General features: G+C 37.1%; 1 protein-coding gene across 1 annotated transcript in view; it reads left to right on the plus strand.

The window, feature by feature from the left end:
• LOC134748731 (limbic system-associated membrane protein-like) overlaps positions 1-23,309 on the plus strand; it is a 123,042-nt gene that overhangs the window by 51,134 nt on the left and 48,599 nt on the right. Inside the window, exon 3 of the mRNA XM_063683506.1 lies at positions 20,627-20,805. Coding sequence (XP_063539576.1) covers positions 20,627-20,805 — 179 coding nt within the window. The remainder of the gene's footprint in view (positions 1-20,626; positions 20,806-23,309) is intronic.

Here is a 23,309-nt window from a genome sequence, read left to right on the forward strand (position 1 = left end):
ATTATAACTGAACAGGCTTCAAAGTATCATTTCGGGCGGAGCACCTCGAGAGATCTGTAAAGGAATTTCATACATAATTTAAGGCCTATGCCGGGAAGTATTTTTTTTTAGTTTTAATGTAAACATGGCGTGTGTTTATGAACAGGATAAACAGCAGAATATATTTTTTTTTTTTCATCTCTATAGGGCTGTACCGCCTAAACCGTGCGTCATAGCGCATAAATAATCAAATTTTCGTCCCCTTTTAAGGAACCCCTAAGTAAAATATAAAATACACAATGAAAAAATATAAAAAAGACAATGTCGTAGGCGGGAGCTTCTATAGTAGATTGTGTCACAAGGGAGCAAAATGACATATTTATGGCGAGGGAGTACATTGAATCCTGAACGAAGCGAAGGATTCAATAATTGAATCCTGAGCCTAGCGAGGGATTCTAAAATAGAATCCTGACCGTAGTGAGGGATTCAAGTGTTAACGCCCAAGGTAGAAATAATTTTGCTACCGTGTGACACATACTGTTTTTCACATCACCTATGAGGAAATTATTATGTTATAAAACATTTTTCAACATAAAAAAGTATGCAAAAAAGAAAAGAAGAATCGTGTCCTAGAACAGAAAAGTGCCACTTTGATCCCTCCTAGCAGGGAAGAAAAGTACCACTTTCATCCCTAGCGGGAAAGAAAAAGCCCGTTTTCGAAAAGGTGATGTGAAAAATACTTTATTTATAATTTAAGCACGTAGGCTTTTGAATAATTTCATTCTCCTAATACCTGAACGCTGACATGTAAATAAATTATTCAGAGAGTGCCAAACTTTCCTTATCAATTTCACTTACCTACATCAAACGGAGAGTTAATTAACAATACGCTACACAGGGTTTGATTGGTCCGGTCCTACGTCTCGAGCAAAGCCTTGGCAAATTGATTTCGTCTGTATAGATTCCGCATTATAAAGTAGGTATACCTATAAATACTCGTACTGACTGCACATAAGGGTCCACGCGCCATTATATCAAAAATAACCACCTACAAGCTTCGCCATTCTCAATCATCAGCGGTCAATGTTTTTTCCTAAAACCAAATTTCTTTCGATTTCTTTTGCACACATAAGCCTGAAGATTTAAAAACCGGCCATATGCGAGTCGGACTCGCGCACGAAGGGTTCCGTACCATTACGCAAAAAAAAACACGTTTGTTGTATGGGAGCCCCACTTAAATATTTATTTTATTCTGTTTTTAGTATTTGTTGCTATAGCAGCAACAGAAATACATCATCTGTGAAAGTGATGAGATACAGCCTGGTCACAGACGGACAGACAACACAACACAGACAGAGATATATAAATCAACCAATTTAGTCGCGGTTTTCCGAAAAGGATATTATGTGATTACTGACCATAGGTTTTTATCTCTTCAGATGGGGCTGCTATAATTTAGTACTTATGGTTTTTTTTTTAATTTAGAGCTGTTTTTTGCATTGACTGGTGGAGCATACATCAAACCGTGATCTTCTCCTTCTTCCTACCCTTATCCCACGTTATGTGGGGTCGGCACAACATGTTTTTCTCTTCCATTCTCCTCTATCTTTCGTCACCTCAGCACTCACTCCTTTCTTTCTCATATCCTCTTTCACACAATCCATCCATCGCTTTTTGGGTCTACCATACGCTCTCCGTCCATCAACATTCATCCCTAACATTCTTTTGCCTATATGGCATTCATCCCTCCTCATCACATGCCCATACCACGCTAACCTACTACTTCTTATCTTCTCCGTTACTGGTGCTACTTTCAAACTTACCCTAATATACTCATTCTTAATCCGATCCTTTCTCGTCACTCCACACATCCATCTCAACATTCTCATTTCCGCTGCGTGCACTCTTCTTTCATCCGTCACTTTCGTCGCCCAGCATTCTGATCCATACATTACAACAGGTCTCACGATCGTCCTGTAAATTTTCCCCTTAAGTTTAAGAGGCATTCGTGGATCGCAAGTTGTTCCAGAGACCTGTCGCCATTTCATCCATCCCGCATTTATTCTATTTTTCACGTCACGGTCGATGCGTCCGTCACTCTGGATCAATGACCCAAGGTACCGGAAGTCGGAGCAGAGTGGTAGGGATACACCATCTAAGGCAATATGGGAAAAACTGGTTAGACCACCGAAATCGCAGAACATGTGCTCCGTTTTGGTTCTGCTTATTTTCAGTCCCACACTTTCCAGCTTTTCTTGCCATTTTACCAGCCTGCTCTGGACCTCAAGTGCATTATCTCCGACAAGAACAATGTCATCGGCAAACATCAAACCGTGATGTGGCGGAAGAAAGGCCCAGCACACAAAACAGGCTATTTAAAACAAACGTAATAATTGCTCATTTTTTAGGGTTCCGTACCCAAAGGGTAAAAACGGGACCCTATTACTAAGACTCCGCTGTCCGTCTGTCCGTCTGTCCGTCCGTCTGTCCGTCTGTCGTCACCAGGCTGTATCTCACGAACCGTGATAGCTAGACAGTTGAAATTTTCACAGATGATGTATTTCTGTTGCCGCTATAACAACAAATACTAAAAAAGTACGGAACCCTCGGTGCGCGAGTCCGACTCGCACTTGGTCGGTTTTTTTTTACTTTAAGTGGCAGGAACCAACTCCCGGACAATTTACGTTATTTAAATTTGGAATTTGATTAATTAAAATAAAATCGAAATTCCTTCAACTCAAAAATGACGTATGCCACTTGAAATATTATTAAGAAACCCGTTATGCAAGGTATGCGCTAGGACGTTTTGATATACTCAGTCTAATGGGTGATCGATCTGTTCTTTGAAAGTGCACTCAGTTCAAGTGCTTACGTGTGCAGTTAACAAGGTTTTAGTAGACTGACTATCCATTACCGGTCGTCATTTAGATTAGACAGACAATTAACAACAGACTAATCTGCTATTGTACTGATATCGATCTGAGATGGAATAGGAATTCTTTTCAGTCATCGGCGTCATCGCGTCCCGTTTGATACTTTGTCAGATGATAGTTTAGATGTTATTGTTAATAAAACAAATCGTCAGCCTGTTGTATCGCGGTGGAAAGATAGTGTTACGCGTTTCGGTGGCTGCCATTCCTCAACTCACCAACGGAGCGGCAGCTGACGTTAACGAGGGTTCATCATACATAGCCGTTAACCGCTATACGAGTTTTCGCCTGGGAGGCGATGATTGACGAAATTTGCGCCTGGCTCGCGGTCTATTCTTTATACGATTGTAATGATATAAATGGGACTTATAAAGGAGCTAACAATCTTTATTTATTTATTACCTACTATTTTTTCATATACCCCGCGGACGCTAAAGCTATTGCTCCCTGTCGAGATATTCGTCGAGGGACTACAAAAAATAGGCCATTTGCGAGTCAGACTCGCACACGAAGGATTCCGTACCATTACGCAAAAAAGGGCAAAAAATCACGTTTGTTGTATAGGAGCCCCACTTAAATGTTTATTTTATTCTGTTTTTAGTATTTGTTGATATAACGGCAACAGAAATACATCATCTGTGAAAATTTCAACTGTCTAGCTATGACGGTTCATGAGATACAGCCTGGTGACAGACGGACAGACAGACAGACAGACAGACAGCGGATTCTTAGTAATAGGGCCCGTTTTTACCCTTTGGGTACGGAACCCTAAAAAAAGAGTGTACAGGTTTTTAAGGGGCATAGCACACTGCCGTCGGATGTCGTTCCGAAGTGCGAAGCGACGAATTCGCGTGCGGCGACGACGATCCGGTGGTGCGATTTTCTTCGTATTTTCGTCCGAAGCTGCGATGCGCGACGAATCGCGTTTACGTACAAAAATCCGTACGGTACTATGGAGCTCGGTGTGGCATACCCTGCGGCGTGCACCGCATCTTCGTCCGAAAGGACGAATCGTCGTGCGATTCGCACCTTCGCACGGAGATACGGAGCCAATGTGTTAGTATACCGTGCGATTTTTGCGTAGAAATGGAGATTCTATAGCACAAAGTAAAAAATCGCAGCATCGGACGTCGTTCCGAAGTGCGAAACAGTATGCTATGCCTATATCCCTTAAGGGTCGGTCGGCGCATGTTACGCCCCTGGAGTTGCTGGCATTCACAGCGATCGGTGATCGCTTACCGGCGGGCCGTATGATTGTTTACCACCAACGTGGTACCTACTTCATTAGGACTAACTGTAGCAGAAATAACAGTCCAGTTATTGTTAGCGGCCAGTAATATAGCCACCGATCATTTTGCCGGCGTTGTAGTTAATAGCATCTGTTCCAATGGTTTTATTCCTCCTTTGATACGCTGGTATGATATAAATAATTGATATAAAGACTTGCTCGGAGCGGGAGTTTTGTTTTAACATCTTAGTTATCTTTTGTAATAAATGAAGCTTGAAATGGTTTGAACGTGCTTTAGTTTTTGATAGGACTTGCAGTTATTTGAAATAGGTACTATACTCAAATATTTATGTTAAAAAAATACATCAATGTTCTTTTCACAGATTTAAAGTTATTTAGGAACTAGTCAACGATGTTATTTAGGAGCAAACATAATATTTCTAGGCGTAGGTTCTAGCATTCAGAATGGGCAGACCAAGCACCTACTTTTTAAGGCGCACTATAAGATTTAAATTATAGTAGTAGTAGTAATCACTTTGTTGTACACAACACAGGTTGACAAAAATAAATTACCCATATAGTTAATTGCAAAAGTTGAGCAAAATTCGTACAAAATCAATATTTGGAACTCAAAAACATAACGAGATCTGGGTGGTGTAAACACAAAAGGTCTAAATTAAGGTAATATCTACTATATTGCTTCTCACAAAATAGTTTATCCTCTTCTGCCCTTAAATTATCCTAAATTCGTTAATCCCTATTTCAAAGGATACGCAGTTATGACGAAAGCGGAAAACCCGTGCGAAATCGCCTTTTCATACAAACGTAGTCCTCAGTTTCCTCCCTGGATATTAATTTGAAAATGTTTTCACATAACAAAAGGCATAAGGTCCACCGATGTACAGTTAACAGTGTGGGCGATGGTACTAAAAAAAGTGTCGTACTCATAAAGTGACGTCCTCAGAATGTGACGAACTCAGAAAGTGACGTACTCAAAAAGTCGCGTTCTCAGAATGTGACGTCCTCAGAATGTGACGAACTCAGAAAGTGACGTCCTAAGAAAGTGACCTACTCCGCCCGAACCGTTTTGGTTAATTCAGTTACCTGTAATAAAATTCGTGTTCTCTATTTCACTTTCCTTTTAAAACTGTAATAGAATTTTCAATTACCTGCAGAGTCAGATGTCTTAAGGAACTTAGAAGAGTATTGTGAGAGAAATAAATCAGAAATGTTGGTCAGGTTAGGTAGCGTATTCGTACAAAGTGGTAACGTACAACCAAAGATAGATATAACTCCGTAATAGATGGATACAGTCTAAGGAAAAAACGTGCCTCGAAAATGACGAAAAATTTATTCTCGATCAGATGGCGCCACTACCTTTGGCCTACTCTCGTATAGATGGCTTTGACGGTTTCCTTTGTTATTTAACAATTTTAACGCATATCAGTGAAATAACATGGGTAAAAATCATAAAAATTATTAATGCAAATAAAAAAATAATTTATCCATTTAAATACATTTTATCGTATTTTTATAAGTCATAATTTTTAGTTTTAAAGTGTGTCGATAGATGGCAATGAATTTACTGTGGTTACAAAATTTACTATGACAGTACCGCTCCATCCTATTATATCCTCTTTGGTACAACTTACGATTCAAATTGTTGTCATGGAAAATTCCTCTTTTTCTTTACGTTTTTTGCCCAACCTTCTGACAGTTAGTTTCGATTTTTATGACGTATGAAATAGACGCCAAAGTGACGTAAATGTTAAATGAAACAGTCATCAACAGTTATAGTTATTTACGATACAAGTGCGGAAAAGAGAAAATTCGAAACGAGTGGCGATAAATTAAAACACGACCGCAGGGAGTGTTTTAAATCGACACGAGTTGCGAATTACCTTTTCGCACGTGTATCGTACAACGTTTTACAGTACATATGGCCCTTTAAACTTTCGACATATGGACGAAAAGTGCTCTTTACGCACTAGTGCGAGAAAGTAGCATCATATGTACTGTAAAATATATTGAGTAATAATCCCTATTCAGAAAGGGAACTTTCTGAGTGGAAACTTGTGTGAGAAAATTCTCATGAAAGTTTTCAGAAATTGCGAAAATTTTGAGAATGTTGTGGTACTTGCACATTGCTAACTGTGGGGCGTATAGATTGAATTATAATTATTATTTATCGATATATGCTATTTTGCTTTGATATGGACTTCACAAAATCAAATATTATAAGTACTTACACCCGAAATACCTACAACTACAATCACACCTAATTTCATCAAGCATGGAAGTAGATTTCGTTATCTAAAACAGCGTAGTGATTAGCGTATTGAGAAACGCACTTAAATCAATTAGTAGTGAGGTAGAACAGATCAGACATATAGGCCAATTCGAATGAGCACCTGACATCAAACCGATATTTGAATCATATTGGAATCATATAAGTTAGCTGTCATTCGCGAGGGAGTCTCGCTCGCACTAATACATGTATGAACGAAATGAACGCGCGAATGGCCTCCAAACAGATATGGTTCGATGTCAGGTGCACGTTCGACTTGGCCTGTAAGTACGAAGTTCGATAGAGCCTGTATTGACATATTACGTAGTCATGAAATCACTAGAGTGCTATCGTTTGTTTACTTAGTAGGTGCTGACTAAACTAGTTAGGTACTTAGTTAATTGAAAACGTCATTATGAAACTATACATAGTAGGAAGCCAATTCGAACTATAACAAATCTCATGCTCAAATATGGCAGGCGAGTATATATACACATATGTCATATCTTATAACTAAGATTGCATATTGCATAGTCCCGTCCAGGTACACTCTATTAAATTTATGTATATGCCTGTATTAAAAAACAGTATAATTCTACCAGGGAACTTCTATTAAGAATAACGCCCAAAGCACATAAATATATCTCTTTGTATTTCAGGTGACATTTTTATAAATACGCGGAACAGGAAGCGACAAATAAATAATATACCAACCACGGTATATATTGCCGTCCGTTTTCTTTTATCAAGTTTACACGTGGCTACAAGCAAGCCAATCCCTTTGAAACCGAACGCCGATTTTGGACGGTCCATCGGCTTACAACATGAAATTGATTTTCTTTCTGAAGCCAGTGACAACAAGTTTCAAAATTGCTATTTAAAATTTTAAAGGCCACGGTGGATGTTTCGGACATATGAAATTGTGAGCCATTTTCGAGCTAGATTTTCAAATCACGTACAATATTCTGGTAACTAGCGGTGTGCGTTAGGTAAACATTCAATTACCTGTTTCGCGGGTGTAATTGGGATATTTTGTTCGTCCGTAAAATTAGACAACAATTTGCATTTATTAGGGTTCTGTAGTCCTTGTACTTATAATTATATTAGGTGTCGTGTTTTGTCGTGTACCGACGTATTATGTGTGTACCTACCCATCTACATACTTTACAGTTTTTTGATCGAGACATGTTTGAAAACTAAGACCTAACCTGACTAAATTTACACAGTACACATTCAGGTGTCCTCTTAAGACTAAGAAAGCTTGCTTTACTTGGCCGTCAGCCAAGACTTAGTGAATACTGACAGTACATTGCCAAGTCTTGGCAGACGAATTTATTTTTCACAGCGGCTACAAGATAGTAAGAAAACATGAAAAGCTGTGGGAACGTTGCACACTTACTTAGTCTGACCTAAATTGGATAGTTAATTTGTACTCACGCTAAACTAAATTAAACTAAAGTAGGTAAGTATGTTTGTCGTGCGCAAATACTTACATTTCATTTCTCATGCTCTGAAAGTGGGTCGTTGTTGTTCTAAGAAATGTGCAGAAAATTATACATTTCTGCACTTGAGCATTTTTTACGTTTCTTTCTTATTTTTTACGATATAAGCAATTAAAATTTGGTTTTTAATGGATTTGTTGTACAATTCCCATTTTGACAATTAACTCCCCATTCTATAAATAAAGTTACTTTTGCCTAAATTGTTAATTTAAAGTACCCTCAAGAAATACTATTGAAGTTTATACTTATAGTCGTGTTTTTAAATGCACATGTATTTTACTTTTCTCGTATTCGAAATAAAAAGTAGTGTTTACTCGGGTGAAAGGCACCATTTCAGTCTCGGACTATTGGCGCTCTCACTGCGGTCAAGCGCCAAACTACCTCGACAGAAATGGGTGCCTTTCATCCCTTGGTTAACAATCTACTAAACTGCATCGCCGCGCCGTACCGTATCGTCGCGTCGTGACTCGTGATACAGGTCGCGTATTTGTTATGGAGTCTGCGCAAATGCAGAAGACGCTGGTTTGATCCCAGCCCTGGGCATTAGAGGTCTACGTAACTTTCGCTTTTTTCTTTGTTTCTTTCATAATGTAACATTTATTCCATTTTATCTGTTAATTTTATGACTTTCCACTTCCAAATCAGTCGGAGTGGCAAAGAAATTATTATATAAAAAAAAATCCTTTAGACAAAATACAATTACGTTAAACTCTCTGCCTTTGACGTTAAAGCATTCTGTATCGGAGTTAACATGAATTATTGAAACAGGCACGACAAGAGATGAGAAAACATAAACTACATGAGAAAATCTTAAAAGTTTAATTCCAATTTTGACTACATTGTCGCGCCGCGTGTTTCTGCTCCAGCCTGCTAGCAATGCGGAAAATGTCATTTATCAAAAGCATGTCTTTTTTTCCGCAAAGATCTCAATTTAATAAGGATTCTGACTTTAACATATTAAAGGTGACCATCGGGACTGTCAACTTTCTTGATAAAATTAGTGACTTTCTACCACATTTCTGTCGTGTTAAATCCGTTACTCATTTTATAAAGGAAATTAACAGTGATAGCTCCTGGATCAGTACCGCAGCAGTAAGGTCGCAAGTCGCAACTGTAATATTGCTGCAGTGTTCGCTGCGATTGCTTTCTACATATTGCCGCTAACATGTAAATAAATCATAGACCTCGGCAATGACATTTTATTATAATTAAGAGTCGTAAATGGAATATAACCTTAACATCACGAAGTATCATTGTCGCTTATGTATTTCGTTTACGAGCAAAGAGTAGTGAAAAAAATATTTTGAAATGCAACGTCTTTGCTTTTTTGTCCGTTATTAAAATCTGCTACAAACTGATGATGTTTTGTCTTCTATCGTTCATCGTCGGAATAAAATTTTCAGTTTCGATCAGTATCGAAACTGAAAATTTTATTCCGACGTACCTGCGGAGGTACGGCTACCAGTTTGACACTGACACATTCGCTACTTACTTTCTATGCATCTCGCTATACTCGCATATTAGTGCGAGCGAGCTGTATAAAAACTAAGTTACGCAGACGTTAGCGAATATGTCAGTTCGACACTGCTAAGGCAGTCGTGGTAAGCCTATTGTTACTTTATATAGCAATTAAGTACCTACTGCTATTATGATTAGTGATTTTTACTATAAAAAGGATCATTTACAATTACGCTTTAAAATACCTACTTTATGTCTCAAAGTTTAAAAACTCTCCATTTAGCTTTTTTAATAAACCGACATTGAATGCTAACGCTGTAGTAATCATACGATCGCTACGCCCTAAAAATAACCAGCTATTACACACCACGCAACCTTTGACATAAAAAGTCTACTTTTTCAACACGCGTGCTTCCTACAATTAAACGGTAACAGAGTGTAGTAATCGACATGTTGCCGGCTGCCTGACAGAAGGCAATTTGTCGTCCGTTGAAAGCTTTTTTCCAGCCCCAATAGGTTTGTCGAGCCCAGAAATATCATTCTAATCGCCTACAAAACACTGGCGATCCCACCGCCCAAGGAGAGCAGCGTAGAAGTGATGTTCTGATAACGAAGAGTTGTTATAGATGGGGAGGTCTTTGTTACACTGGCTTAGATAAGCGTTTCACTTGCCTGGGCTAGATATGCGATGAGAATGTAAAGGTTAGGGATTACGCAACGGCCGTTCAAAGAACGCAGACCTCGTCCATCACTTTGACGGCTGCCAATAACAGTAACCTTTTCTCACGTTGGAAATTTTAAGACGATGACTGGGTGCCTAAATCTCCTTTATTGAACTGAACTTTATTCATTTAAGTTGGTCAGGGATGAAAAAGTTTGAATGGTTGCGGAAAAAAATCGTTTCGGTGGATTATTTGACAAAAGATTAACTGAGTTTCAATCTTTTTCAAATGTAATAAAAATGTAACTTGCAAATGAAATCTACCCCTAACCCTTCTTAAGCCGTGCAGTAACTTGAAGGATTTTACTATTATACGGCGCTTTCTATAGCGGTTTAAAAGTAGTTTATGGAAAGAAGTAAATGTAGGGGAGACTAAGGAGGGTTGTGACAATTTTTACTTCAATCGATATATCTCAGCCACAAAGCATATCATCGCTAGGAAGTTTTTAATAATGTGTAGCTTAATTCATACTTTTCCAAAACCTGTTACGAACATGCATAAAAGTATTACAGTTTTTGAGAAAATCTTCGAAAACCAGAACAACTCCCCGTGTCAAAGTAGGTACTCTAGCGGATAATAATAAGTATTTAGGTACGAAATTGTAGCGTTTTTTAGTCGTAATAAAAATAGTCTGCAATCTAAATCTAATCAAGAAGATAATTATTAAAGACCAATTAATTCCAGTATGCCTCCGGTTCTAGTTTCGTTATACTAGCCTTGCCTAGTTCATAAAATGTAACTCACTTTTCTTCCAGTATTTTCCAGTTATTTTGTCTCTTTTGTATAGTTGTTAATCATTTAAAACAAGAAAAAAAGTTTTTAAAATTCGACAGTACACCAAACGAAAAAAAAACACCTAATCAGCAAAATAAACTTAAATAGGAGAGTTGTGACACGCTGTCAGAACTCGCCTAGGTACAGAAAATCACAAACTCGTAATATTTAATAATAATTCATAATTGCCAAACAATGTGCAAACTCTATAAAACAAAGTCACATCTTGAAACTTGGGAAACCATAGAATATGAGAAAAAATATCACAACAACGTAAACGTAATACCTTATGATATTGATACAACCAAACCTTTTGGGGAAAAGCACTTTTCGCGTTTTTGTGTAGGTACGTAAATGTTGTACACTCAACACCACTTTATATGCGCCGTTGGCAGATACTACGTCAAAATGCGCATTTCTGAAGGGGTTTAAAAACGCTGGTTCCAGCTCGCTAACAATCATAGTTTTCGAGAAATCTTCATTGTCCCAACTCCCCTCTGTCACAACCCTCCTTGGTCTCCCCTACATATTTTTACCTCATATTTTTCCGGTCTGAAAAACTAACTGAAAAATGTTATTTTATGTAATTTTATTACTTTTGCATGCTGATTTTAAGTCTATCATAAGATTTCTTTATCTTAACATTTTTTTCAAATATTCCCTGATCCTACCTCTCTAGATCCTTCTTAATCTTATTATACTTTGAATAGCTTTTATGTTTCTCTAAGCATGTTTGTTAATCCTAATCGGATAAGCGTAATTTATTTGCCAAGACAATTTATTTTGTTATTTTTTTATATTTAATACCTTATATAACGATGTCCAAAATTGTTAAGATTATTATGACATCAATCATGACGTAAGGGCATGTACGCCTTTAGGAGAAAATGACGGTCAACATTTTTTCGTAAGGATGTGGAAGTCCACAAAAAGCTTACTGAACATTACCTATTCATGACTAGCGATCATAATATCGCCTTGGAAATCCAATATACGAAGAGGGCGTTTAAAGCGTTGGAGCATTGGCATAGCATACCCCGTTTTTTTTTAAGATTAGAATTTTTTCTAACCTTAAAAGTAGTGGTAACTAACTTTTTCTTCCGAAATGCTACGGTTCCTATGATAACAAATATCGCGTTACAATAATATAATATGTAAACGACACTATAATTCCACTGAATATGGCCTTTTGGCCATTGAATATGGAACTTTTTTCCTCATGTATTTAGTGCGTAGTTTAAATCAATATAATTATGTAGTTACTCAGATTTAATTTTGGTGTAAAAAAAATTACCATTAATTTTTAGGTTATAATTTTTTTATCAGAACAGAAACAGGCTTATTGCTGAGGCCATATTTGGGTGGCAATTGTAGCTATATTACTGTTACGGTATGCAACACCACAGCGAGGGCGTTGTCAATTTCTTTGATAACACGAATGAAGAATGTACCGTCCCTCGTTTTATCATGGAAATATACTGTGGCAGTGCCTGCGTTAATCTCGCAGCAGTAACACCGCAACAGTAATGCAACTGCATTTTAATTTTGCCATCAGAATGTGGCACGCGCCTATTACACCGAAGGTCAGATCGGGTTCAAACCTCAGCTTCAGAAACATCATTTCATATTTACCAGTCGCTTTCCGGTGAGAGAAAACATTGTGAACGTACCTAAAGAAGTCTAGTATTATAATATAAATATATGTACCACTAACATATCATAAAAGTATTGTTAGTATCATTTCCTCTGGGTGCTGGAAAAGCCAGAAAGCATTCACTTTTGTAAAAACTAGTGCCACTAGCGCTACGCTGGCAATCTGACCGTAAATTAGATTGATTAACAGCATTGCTGACGTTGCCGCATTGCTGGCTCGACTAGAACGTTTAATCGGTTATTCGTTTTACCAAGAAGTTTGACAGATATCACTGTCAACATAGCTGCAGTCGTTTGGATTCAGACTACACTAGCAATACGTACTGCTGCAGTATTGCAACGCTAAATTACTGCCGTCTGCATTGCTGCCGCAAATGTCAATTTTGACGGCTCGTGCTAGGCGGAGTTACTGCAGGAAACGTCAGAAGTTGTATTAAATTTGACGTTTCCCGCATAAATACAGCCGGCAGCATTAGGAACTGCAGCAGCAGTATCTTTAATTCGGAAGTAGACATTTTCTTCGTATCGAATTGATTCAATTTTTCGCAAAACTAAGACATAAATATACGAGTGCATAAATACTGTCCAGAATTGTAGTAAAGTAAAGACTAAGAAATGTACGTAAATTTATTGGAAACTAAATAACATAGGAATCTAAAGAAAACAAAAATATCAAGATTGTGTTTCACTGAGTGCCAATATAAGAAGATAAATCCGTTGCAGCATACAATATATTGTCTTTGTAACACGCCTCTTTACCATCTCGACTTAGTCTTGTTTCTTAAGACAGAGTGCTTATAAGACTAGAGTACTCTTTACGTGAGATAATAAAAAAGAAACATTACTTTTAACTTTTAAAAGCGCCAATAAAATAATATAGCGCTATCTAGTGCGTTGAAACCTACCGAAAAACCATTTCTATAAAAAAAAAATCTATTTTAAAGCTGAACTCAAATCGGTTAATCCGTTGAGGAGATACGATAAGATGTCACAAACCGACTGACACACAGATACACGTACAAATTGAATGAACTTATAACAAACGCTCTTTTCAACGGGATAAGAAAGGAAATAAAGAAAAAAAGTTTGTTTTTATTTAATCTTCCAGGGACAACTCAAACTTGATCGAAATTTATACCCAAATTGTTGTCACATAAAGCAGTCAAAAGTTTGTAGTTACCTTGTATCCATACTAATATTATAAATGCGAAAGTGTGTCTGTCTGTCTGTCTGTTACCTCTTCACGCTTAAACCGCTGAACCATTTCGTTGAAATTTGGTATAGTTTGAGTCCCGGGGAAGGACATAGGGTAGTTTTTATCCCAGAAATCATCCTTTAAGAGGGTGAAACGGGGGATGGAAGTTTGTATGGGAAATCGATAAAAAGCATATTGAATAAAAAATAAGCTACCCAAATTACTAACTCCACGCAGACGAAGTCGCAAGCAAAAGTTAGTCTTCTATATTTTCAGATATCCCCCTCAATGTTCCACATAAAATACGTACCTATAGCATTTTCCAAATAGTAGAAGTAGTAGTAGTAATCACTTTATTGTACACAACACAGGTTTACAAAAATAAATTATTATTATTATAGTAATATTTAAAGGGTTTTTATGAGTACGAGCCGAAAGTAAACTCCAAGTGTTAATAATAAGTCTATCCCACATTTCATATATATATAACACAAAATAATGAGTCATTATTTAATGACGCCGAGTATGATAATCAAGCTTAATGCTTTATTGAATTCGAAATTAATTAGAGGAAGTTAAATACAGGATGATTTTTAAGTCGTGAACAGTAACCTCATTTCCTGATAAAGCTGCCTTAAACTAATGCGGAGCGCTAATTCAAATGCCAATTGATTATATCCTTAATTAATTACCAATAAAAAAAGCCATTATCTTATCAACATTCATGGTTACCCTACTAATCATGTGTGTAGCCGCCGTGCAGGTCTCTACGACTCAAAAAACCGGCAAAGTGCGAGTCGGACTCGCGCACGAAGGGTTCCGTACCATTACGAAAAAAAAAACAGCAAAAAAATCACGTTTGTTGTATGGGAGCCCCATTTAAATATTTATATTATTCTGTCTTTAGTATTTTTTGTTATAGCGGCAACAGAAATATATCATCTGTGAAAATTTCAACTGCTATCACGGTTCATGAGATACAACAGACGGACAGACAGACGGACAGACGGACAGCGGAGTAATAGGGTCCCGTTTTTACCCTTTGGGTACGGAGCCCTAATAAAAAGACTTCAATTTGAAGTAAACTGATATAAAATAAAACTATGAAAACGGATTATATCGCGTATATTGAATTTATAATACATCCCGACGTTTCGAACTCTTTACAGCGTTCGTGGTCAACGGGTGACTGAGGAAAAATTACCAAGTGCAAAAATACCCACATACTAAAATAATGAACAATCATAGACTACAAACTTTAAGGCTGGTTGTACATGCAAAATCGGTTCATAAGGCTAGTTATACACTATAATTATTTTTCAAGTAAAGATATATATATATACGCGATAGAAACTATGCCGGCTCCAACCCTACACCACGGACCCGAGAAGATTTAATTCCCTCCTAAATTGTAGGAGGGTATCCCAATATGGGACCGGCAACAAACTCGGCGGGACACATCTTTTCAAAACATCAGAATGTCCAGCATCATCCAACACTAAGGTCTCACAGTCTATGTCTCGCTTGCTCCTTTATCAGATGGACTACAGGATCTCAAGCTGGTGGTAGAGAAACTGATATAATCTTCAATAGGTACTGGTTACAAAGGGTTCCTTGACAAAACGGTTAAAAAGTGTAGAAGTAGTGATTATTGTATGGAGGCTGATGAAAGAGTGATCTAGCAAAATTGAACGTTAAAACAGGCGGTTTAAATTTAGGTGCCTCTAATTGGCCGCGATACAAATTATGTGGAGCGCTCCTATGTGTGCTTTAGAAAAACTTCTGTATACTAGCCGAGCCCGACGGCTGCGTTTAGCTACTGTATGGAATATTTTATACAAATAAAAAGTTGCGTTCGCAACAACGTGACTTAAGTAAAGCCTGACCAGGAATATATGATTACGCGCCATGTTGCGGAATTCACCGGAACTATTTTTTTCATACTATACTAAACTGTCACCCTATACATGCACAACAACAGCGCCTCTTGACAATGATCATATATTACTAGTCAGGCTTTACAATGTAAACAACTTAATGTTATGACAATATTACCTTTTTTTAACGTTTCCGGCCAGCAAATATAAAGAGGTTGAATCAAAAGAATATAAAGTTCTATGTAACAAGTAGGTTAACAATGAAATTCGGTAAATGTGAGTTAAACATTAATACGCGCGTGCCTCTTTCAACGTATTTCCCTTGCGATACAGAGAGGTAACGCCGCCAGTGTCATGGGGTCCATGCCGCAGTCCGACTTGTTAGAATAGTACATTTCGATGCTAGTGCGGAAAGTATGTCATTACTTCACGAGTACCGAGATATCTTGCCACGAGCCGTGGGCGAGACGCGTTTTTAATATAGTTGCGAAAAAATAAGAAAAGCAAATATCAAATATCAAATATCTTTATTTTGCTTAAAATATGGTACAAAAGATGGACTTAGTAACTAAGAAGCACATACATACTTCACCAGCAACAAGTAAGGAATGGAATTCGGAACTTTTATATTATTAATTCTGTGACACTGACATCATTGACATTATGAAGAGGTGTTTTTCTAGCTTTTATTCGACTAGAATATGACTAGAATAGATTTTGTTATTATTATTGAACCCACTTCAATGAGTTTTTTTAAATGCATGTTCTATAAGACAGAAACAATTGTAAATATTAAAACATTGTACTATTATTACCTAAATATCGTTATTTACGATTATTTGTGTATCGTATATTTATAAAAACAATATCGAATGTTGCCTTTGGAAACTTAAAAACATTCTTGCAGTAAGAAAATACGCCTCTTCTTTGACAGGCGTTCCGTTCCATCATAGAGTAACTTATACTAGAGCGGTACTGTCATAGTAAATTTTGTAACCCCAGTAAATTCACAGCCATCTGTCGACACACTTTAAAACTAAAAATAAAGATTTATAAAAATACGATAGAATGTATTTAAATATAGATAAATGATTTTTTTTATTTGCATTAATTATTTTTATGATTTTGACCCATGTTATTTCACTGATATGCGTTAAAATTGTTAAATAACAAACGAAACCGTCAACGCCATCTATACGACTGTAGGCCAAAACTAGTAGCGCCCTCTGAACGAGAATCAAATTTTCTTGATTTTCGAGGCACGTTTTTTCCTTAGACTGTATCCATCTATTACGGAGTTATATCTATCTTTGGTTCCATTCAGACAACTTATTAAGAACGGTTTTTCTACATTAAAAAATAAACGTGTTATAATACTTATAATGATGAAGAGGTAAGTAATAAAATATGAAATATGCATATTTTTCGTATTCTTACATTAACAGTAGGTTTTTATGTTGATTACGACGTTTAAAGGAAACTAATATTAACACTCATCAATAAGTAGTCATGAATTGAAACAAGTAAAAATTTAAAAAAAATTGGAAAAGTAAAAAGCACTAGTTCGCGAAAACCAACTTTCCGCACGCTAAACAGCCACGACAAGTAGCACTTTTTGAGCAACTGTATTAAAAAGGGTATTTTCTTTGTAATTGCGTTCGTTTTTTGTAGGTAAGTGTATTTCATAGTTTGTGTTTTTATTTTATTGCTAGGTTTAACTTAAGTTTTAATTTTGTAATATTGCGTAGGTACAAATATTTCTAAATTTTATAATAAACGCACAGAGTAAGAAATTCATGTTTCTGATCACGACATATAAATCATCCTGTGTAAGCTCTGAAATAGGTACATAAAAATCAGACATAATCTAAAACAAGTATATTTTTAGCTGAAAATGTGGCAAACATTTTTAAATTATTTATTTTGAGAGCAGCTTGTGTAGGCGTCTTTTTAGGGTTCCGTACCGTAAAAACGGGACCCTATTCGCTGTCTGTCTGTCTGTCTTTTGTTTGTCTGTCTGTCTGTCCGTCCGTCTGTCACCAGGCTGTATCTCACGAACCGTGATAGCTAGACAGTTGAAATTTTCACAGATGATGTATTTCTGATGCCGCTATAACAACAAATACTAAAAACAAAAATTTAAGGAGGGCTCCCATACAAGATACGTAATTTTTTGCCGTTTTTATAGATAATGGTACCCTTCGTGCGCGAGTCCGACTCGCACTTGGCCGGTTTTTATACCATTTTTATCTTCGGCATTGCACGTGGAAATCATAATTAGCTTTTTTATACGGGAAAACAGGTTGTTTTTTATTCAGTTTGAAATTATTAATTAATGTAGACTGAAAAAAATCCTCTATTCAAGCCTCATCGCCAATCCATAGCCCTAATGCCTGGTTTACATGCGTGGCAAGTCTCGACAAGCCTCAGGGACGCACGGCAGTTATGCGTTAGAGGGAGCAAGCGATAGTGCTATCTCATTCCACCGCATAGCTGCGTGCATGTATTCAAAAGGTACTTTAATACAAAATACAGTGCATAGCGGCCCCCTTTTTTAAATATCTATCATTTAATTTAAATAATCACAATTATTTATTAGTGGCGCTAGTGGCACCAAAGAACACCATTTTCTCTGTCTTGGCTTTTTAGAGTTTTCAGCCACTGAAGCTGAATTCAGTTTATAAAAGTGGTTTAGGTGATAGAGCGAGCAGGGCAGGGCGACAAGATTAAGAAGAAAGGGAACGATTTGGCTTCTCCTTAGAAACGTAGATAGTCATCATTTTCCTCCCTGGATATTGACGTTATGGAAAATATTTTTACGCAATTTGATGTATCTCAAATACGAGCGGGTAGTTTGATTTTCAAGATTTTTTAATTATTATAAGTTAGAATTAAAATAAATTCCATACAATTTTTTTAAAGCTACTTAACCTAACCTATAATTATGTTTTTTTTGTAATTAGGATTAGATATTGTGTTGTAATTACCTGAATAAAAAAATATCGAAAAAAATAAACAAACGAGAGGGTATACTCGTAGCTTGATATAGGTATTTTACATCAAATTGTGACAAAAAAAATTAAAAAATGTTGTTATCCGGGGAGGAAAAGAAAAGGTAGTCCCCACGTTTTTATGGGAAGGCAGTTTCGGGGCAGTCGTCCACTTTTGTCTTAACTAAAATTTTTAAGATCTGATCTTGATTCGATGATGTCGCTACGGTATGATAATTGATGTCAAGCAATTAAACTCGAATTTAATGATTGCTATTACACTTTATCCAGGCGCTAAACTTACTCTAGCTGCTGTTACGATTCCACGCAGACGAAGTCGCGGGCAAAAGCTATATTTTATCTTTCAACATTTCCACGTACAAGAAATTCTCAGTTGTATAAAAATTGACAATGTGAGAAGTCTGATAAATATATCAAAGAATTCATATAAAAGGCACACAACTCTGAAATATGAACAATGGGTTCCTCTCTTTGATCCGAGTGTACACTTTGTGAGGTGTCGTACTGTGTCAAGAGGTAACGAGTATAAATAGGAGTATAAGTATTGCCACAAAAGTAAATATATGATAAAGGAAATACGATACTGTAAAGAGGCGTGAGTAGTTATTGTTAATAGGTCGGATAAATTCTTGTAGGCAGTTTAAATTATTACAAAGGAATATATTAAAAAGATAACTAAAAACTTATTTTTTTAGCTCTTTAAGTAGCTATATAAAGATGACTGACGACATCATGTTTAATTCCTGACGCGTATGATTAGGCTAGAATTCGTACTTCGTACCTCCGAAGTTTTGAAATTGACAGTGTGTTCGTGGATTAAATGACAGACTTGCTAGAATTGATATCAAATTTTTCTAGCTGCGCGTTTTTCGAACTGCGCGGACCTTGATCTTGTTACATGAACGTTTTGCGCACTACATTTCTCGGGAAGCACACAACACTCAAGATGTCTGGGGGCCAAGGCAAACGACAAACGCATAGAAAAATATAATGGGATGACAGACTTGTAAAAACATGGTTGCAATAAACGATTTTGATTATGATTATGATTATAGATGCTACAACAAGTCACGTGACTATTTCCATACATTATGTGTCTATTGGCGTTTCCTGTCAACGATTGTCATCTTGAATAGGCCCCCTGGTTTGTCAACCGGCGATATTCGTTTACGTTTACCGTTTGATTAATACGTGTAAAAAACGTTAAACTAAATCAGTGTCTGTTCTAGTTTTACTTAATCTATGGTATTTAAGTAAGGGATGTTAAAGGGGAGAGGGTATCAACCGGAAGCCTTTGTTTGCAGCTTATCGGTCCGTGGTTGTGGCTTAAACGTGAACGTGTATGAATAAGTGCGAGAAAAATCTTCCGAGGCCTAGTGCGTGTAACGATTGTTGTTTCGTTTCGGCATTCCACAATATCAATAAATAGTACGGGGCGCCAAACTATTTCTAAGAGGTCACAGTGACTTTCTTCATTAAAACAAAAACATTACTTATACGCGAATTTATAATATTATACCTACTTATTTAAAACTTTAGAGCGGCATTTGATGAAATTTTGAGTTAATTCCTTATGTTGGCTGGTAGAATTTGCTTTTAAATGATGATTTTGAATGATAAATATTTAATAAAGTTTATTTGGATTTATTAAACACTTTATTTACATACAAGATATACACAGTGGTACTACGTAAACGAAATTAATAACTAGCTTAAATCTAAAATAGGCCCTTGAGGCATTGTACCAAGGATGCTGGCGGCATTCCCCCGCTGTATCGCAATGCTGATACGTTGTGCGAGGAAACCGCCAGCTCTTCGGTCAAGCCGCCAGCTCTTCGGTCAGGATTTGGATTTGAGTTGGTTTGATTTTGTTGAATGTTTTACAGTTAGTTGACCTCGCGTTGGTGTGGTGAAAAATGTTGTGTTTCACTCGGTTGCAAAATTTGTTTAACCCTCGTGCAACAACAATAACTTTGCCCTTTTGTAAAACAAATAAACTATTGTTGTCAGGCATGTCATCGGGCGGCGGCGGCGTCAGCGACCTGGACCTATTCAACACGACGACCAGCTACAACGTGACAGAAGGCGTGGAGCCGCACTTCGACAATGCGACAAAGCGCGACTACACTGCGGCTGTCGGCCAGGCGGCCTATTTGCACTGCCGCGTCAAGAGTTTAGGCGACAGAGCGGTAAGAATTAAGACTAAGGTCAATGTGGTGAAGACCGGCATATTAAGTTTATTGCAGGGAAGTCCGTCTTAAGCCAAGAACGTACGTTGATCACACTCAGTCAAAAAGGAAGAGCTTCACTCCTTCTCTACCGACCCTAAGTGGAGTATGTACGAGTGTACAAACACAAGAATTAAAAACGGAGCTGTAGACGGTCGTTCCTTATAGGAGGTCTTCAGCACAGCATTGACCGTACTAAAATTCTAAAATTTTAACAGTAAATTTTGGTGTTTGTCCGTTCAAGGAATATTTCAAAAACTTAACTTTTTGACGATCTTCAATATTTACTGCAATTCAGCAGGTTATAAATTTTAGTAGGATCAAACAAACTTGTCGCTACAAAGTTATGTAAGAGAGTATTTTATTTCTTACGAACACTTTACCGCTTCATGAGAGAAGGTACCTTTATTTTCTGATGACGCATATTACTGTACTTACGGTATTGTTGAGGATGTTAGTTGCCTTAAACTGAACCTCTGGTATGATTTTAGTTGTAATTTTATTTAGTGTGGTTTTCTGTGTAAGAACTTGACCCTAATATCACACACCAAATGGATAAAATACTTTGCACGGGCTTAGCACAGTTGTGGTTAGGATTACTGTATTCGTAATTCCGATAAGTAAATTGTTTCAGTGAATCTCAAGAGCGGTTGCCGATGGATTAATGTAAAATACGAGTAGATACTATGATCGAGAAATGTGAAACTACTTTGTACGATTGAGAGATATGTTCTAATGAATCTAGTTTAAATGTAATATCTATTAAGTTTCTCACTGTTCACGCTTAAAGTTCGAAATCTATTGAGATGAAACTTGGTAGCAGATACCTACAGAGTTAGGTCCCAAGAAGGATATGTGGAACAGCTCCCACCCCCTCTTCCTTAATACATTCGTACTAAATTGCGACCCCTATTGAACCTCTTATGTCTTTTTTAGGTGAAGTTTAGTGTGAATGTTTAATGTGTCACGTTGTAGCTGGTCGTCGTGTTGAATCTGTTTGCCAAATTCATTCAAAATCCATTGAGCCGTTTTAGCGTGAAGGAGAAAGAAACATGCAAAAAAACTAAATATTATAAAAAAAACACATAAAATACCAATAGGATATCATAGAAAAATAACGCCAGAAATTCCATGCAGTATAGAGAGGTCAATATTTAATTTATTTCAATATTCTAGCAAAGTATTTTTCTAGAATAATGAAATAAATTAAAAATTAACCTCTCTAGATAACAACATTATCTTAAACTTCTTCACATAGCAAGAAAGAAACTAAGAATATCAAGTCATTACTCAACAAAAACTTCTACCAACGATAATTAGTCAATCACTCTTATTTTTTCCCAAGAAAGTGTCCGAAAAATCCCGTATGAAGAAACTTTATACGAAGTGTTAATAAGATAACAAAAGCTATTCATTATTATGAAATGCGGTATCGTTGCTGGTGATGAAGGACCGAGTTTTTCACACAGTTTTTGTCGGTCTTTATTATTAACCCTTAAACAGGCCTGACGCATTTTTTACTTTTGATTACTGATTCGGGTAGATAATAGAGTTTAAAGAAAGAGTTGTTTTTTTTATCATCATTAATTCAATAAAAAAAACCCGGTGGTTTTCATATGCCCACTGCCCGTTACCAATGATGCTACGTGGAACATACTGTCCGCGCGCCAATTCCGTGCATTCGGAGGTCGAGGAAGTGGGAGGGTGTGCGCCGCGTTCGTACGTACAAAATGACACTACTCTGTCATGACGCCCAACATTCCTCAGCCGAGCACAGAATTCGCGCTCGGACAGTATATGGCCACTGCCTAGTTAGCCATACAGAGAAGTTTTGAGGGTAAGTCACGTGCACGTCACATTCACACTTGCGTCACAAAATGCACTAACTGCCAGCACTTGCTTGGCTGGCGCGGATGTCGTGACTCGTAAGATTAACGTCGAATAAACTCTTCTTCTTCGTCTTTGCCTTTATCCCATTATTTGGGGTCGACTCTCCTCGTTCTCATGCGCCAGGACCGTCTGTCCTGGGTTGTCTGTGAATTTAATTGGGCTCGTTCTAAATCCTTTGACACGGTGGCACGGTAACCGTCGAATAAACATTTAATTTAAAAACCAAAGGAAAATATATTACTTATGTACGATGAAGGTTCATTCATAGTAATAAATCTTACCTTTAAATGTCATGTAAACTCCCTGCAGGGCAGTGGCCACTTAGAAACCACTTGAACGTGCCCCAAACGGGCAGAGGGTTCATACGAACTACAAACTTTTAGAGCGAATATTTTATCAGAAAACAATAACTAAGGTGGATTATGACTTACTACACATACATGTCTTCTTCTTCTTCTCTTATTTAATGGCGGTCTGGCCAAACAAGTTGTCACAAATTTGCTAAACATACATGTCATTATCTAATAATCTACCAAAAAAATACAACACATAATACTTACAGTATTTTTTTTCGT

The sequence above is a fragment of the Cydia strobilella genome, chromosome 17 (assembly GCF_947568885.1).
Source record: "Cydia strobilella chromosome 17, ilCydStro3.1, whole genome shotgun sequence".
In the NCBI taxonomy this organism is placed as follows: Eukaryota; Metazoa; Arthropoda; class Insecta; order Lepidoptera; family Tortricidae; genus Cydia; species Cydia strobilella.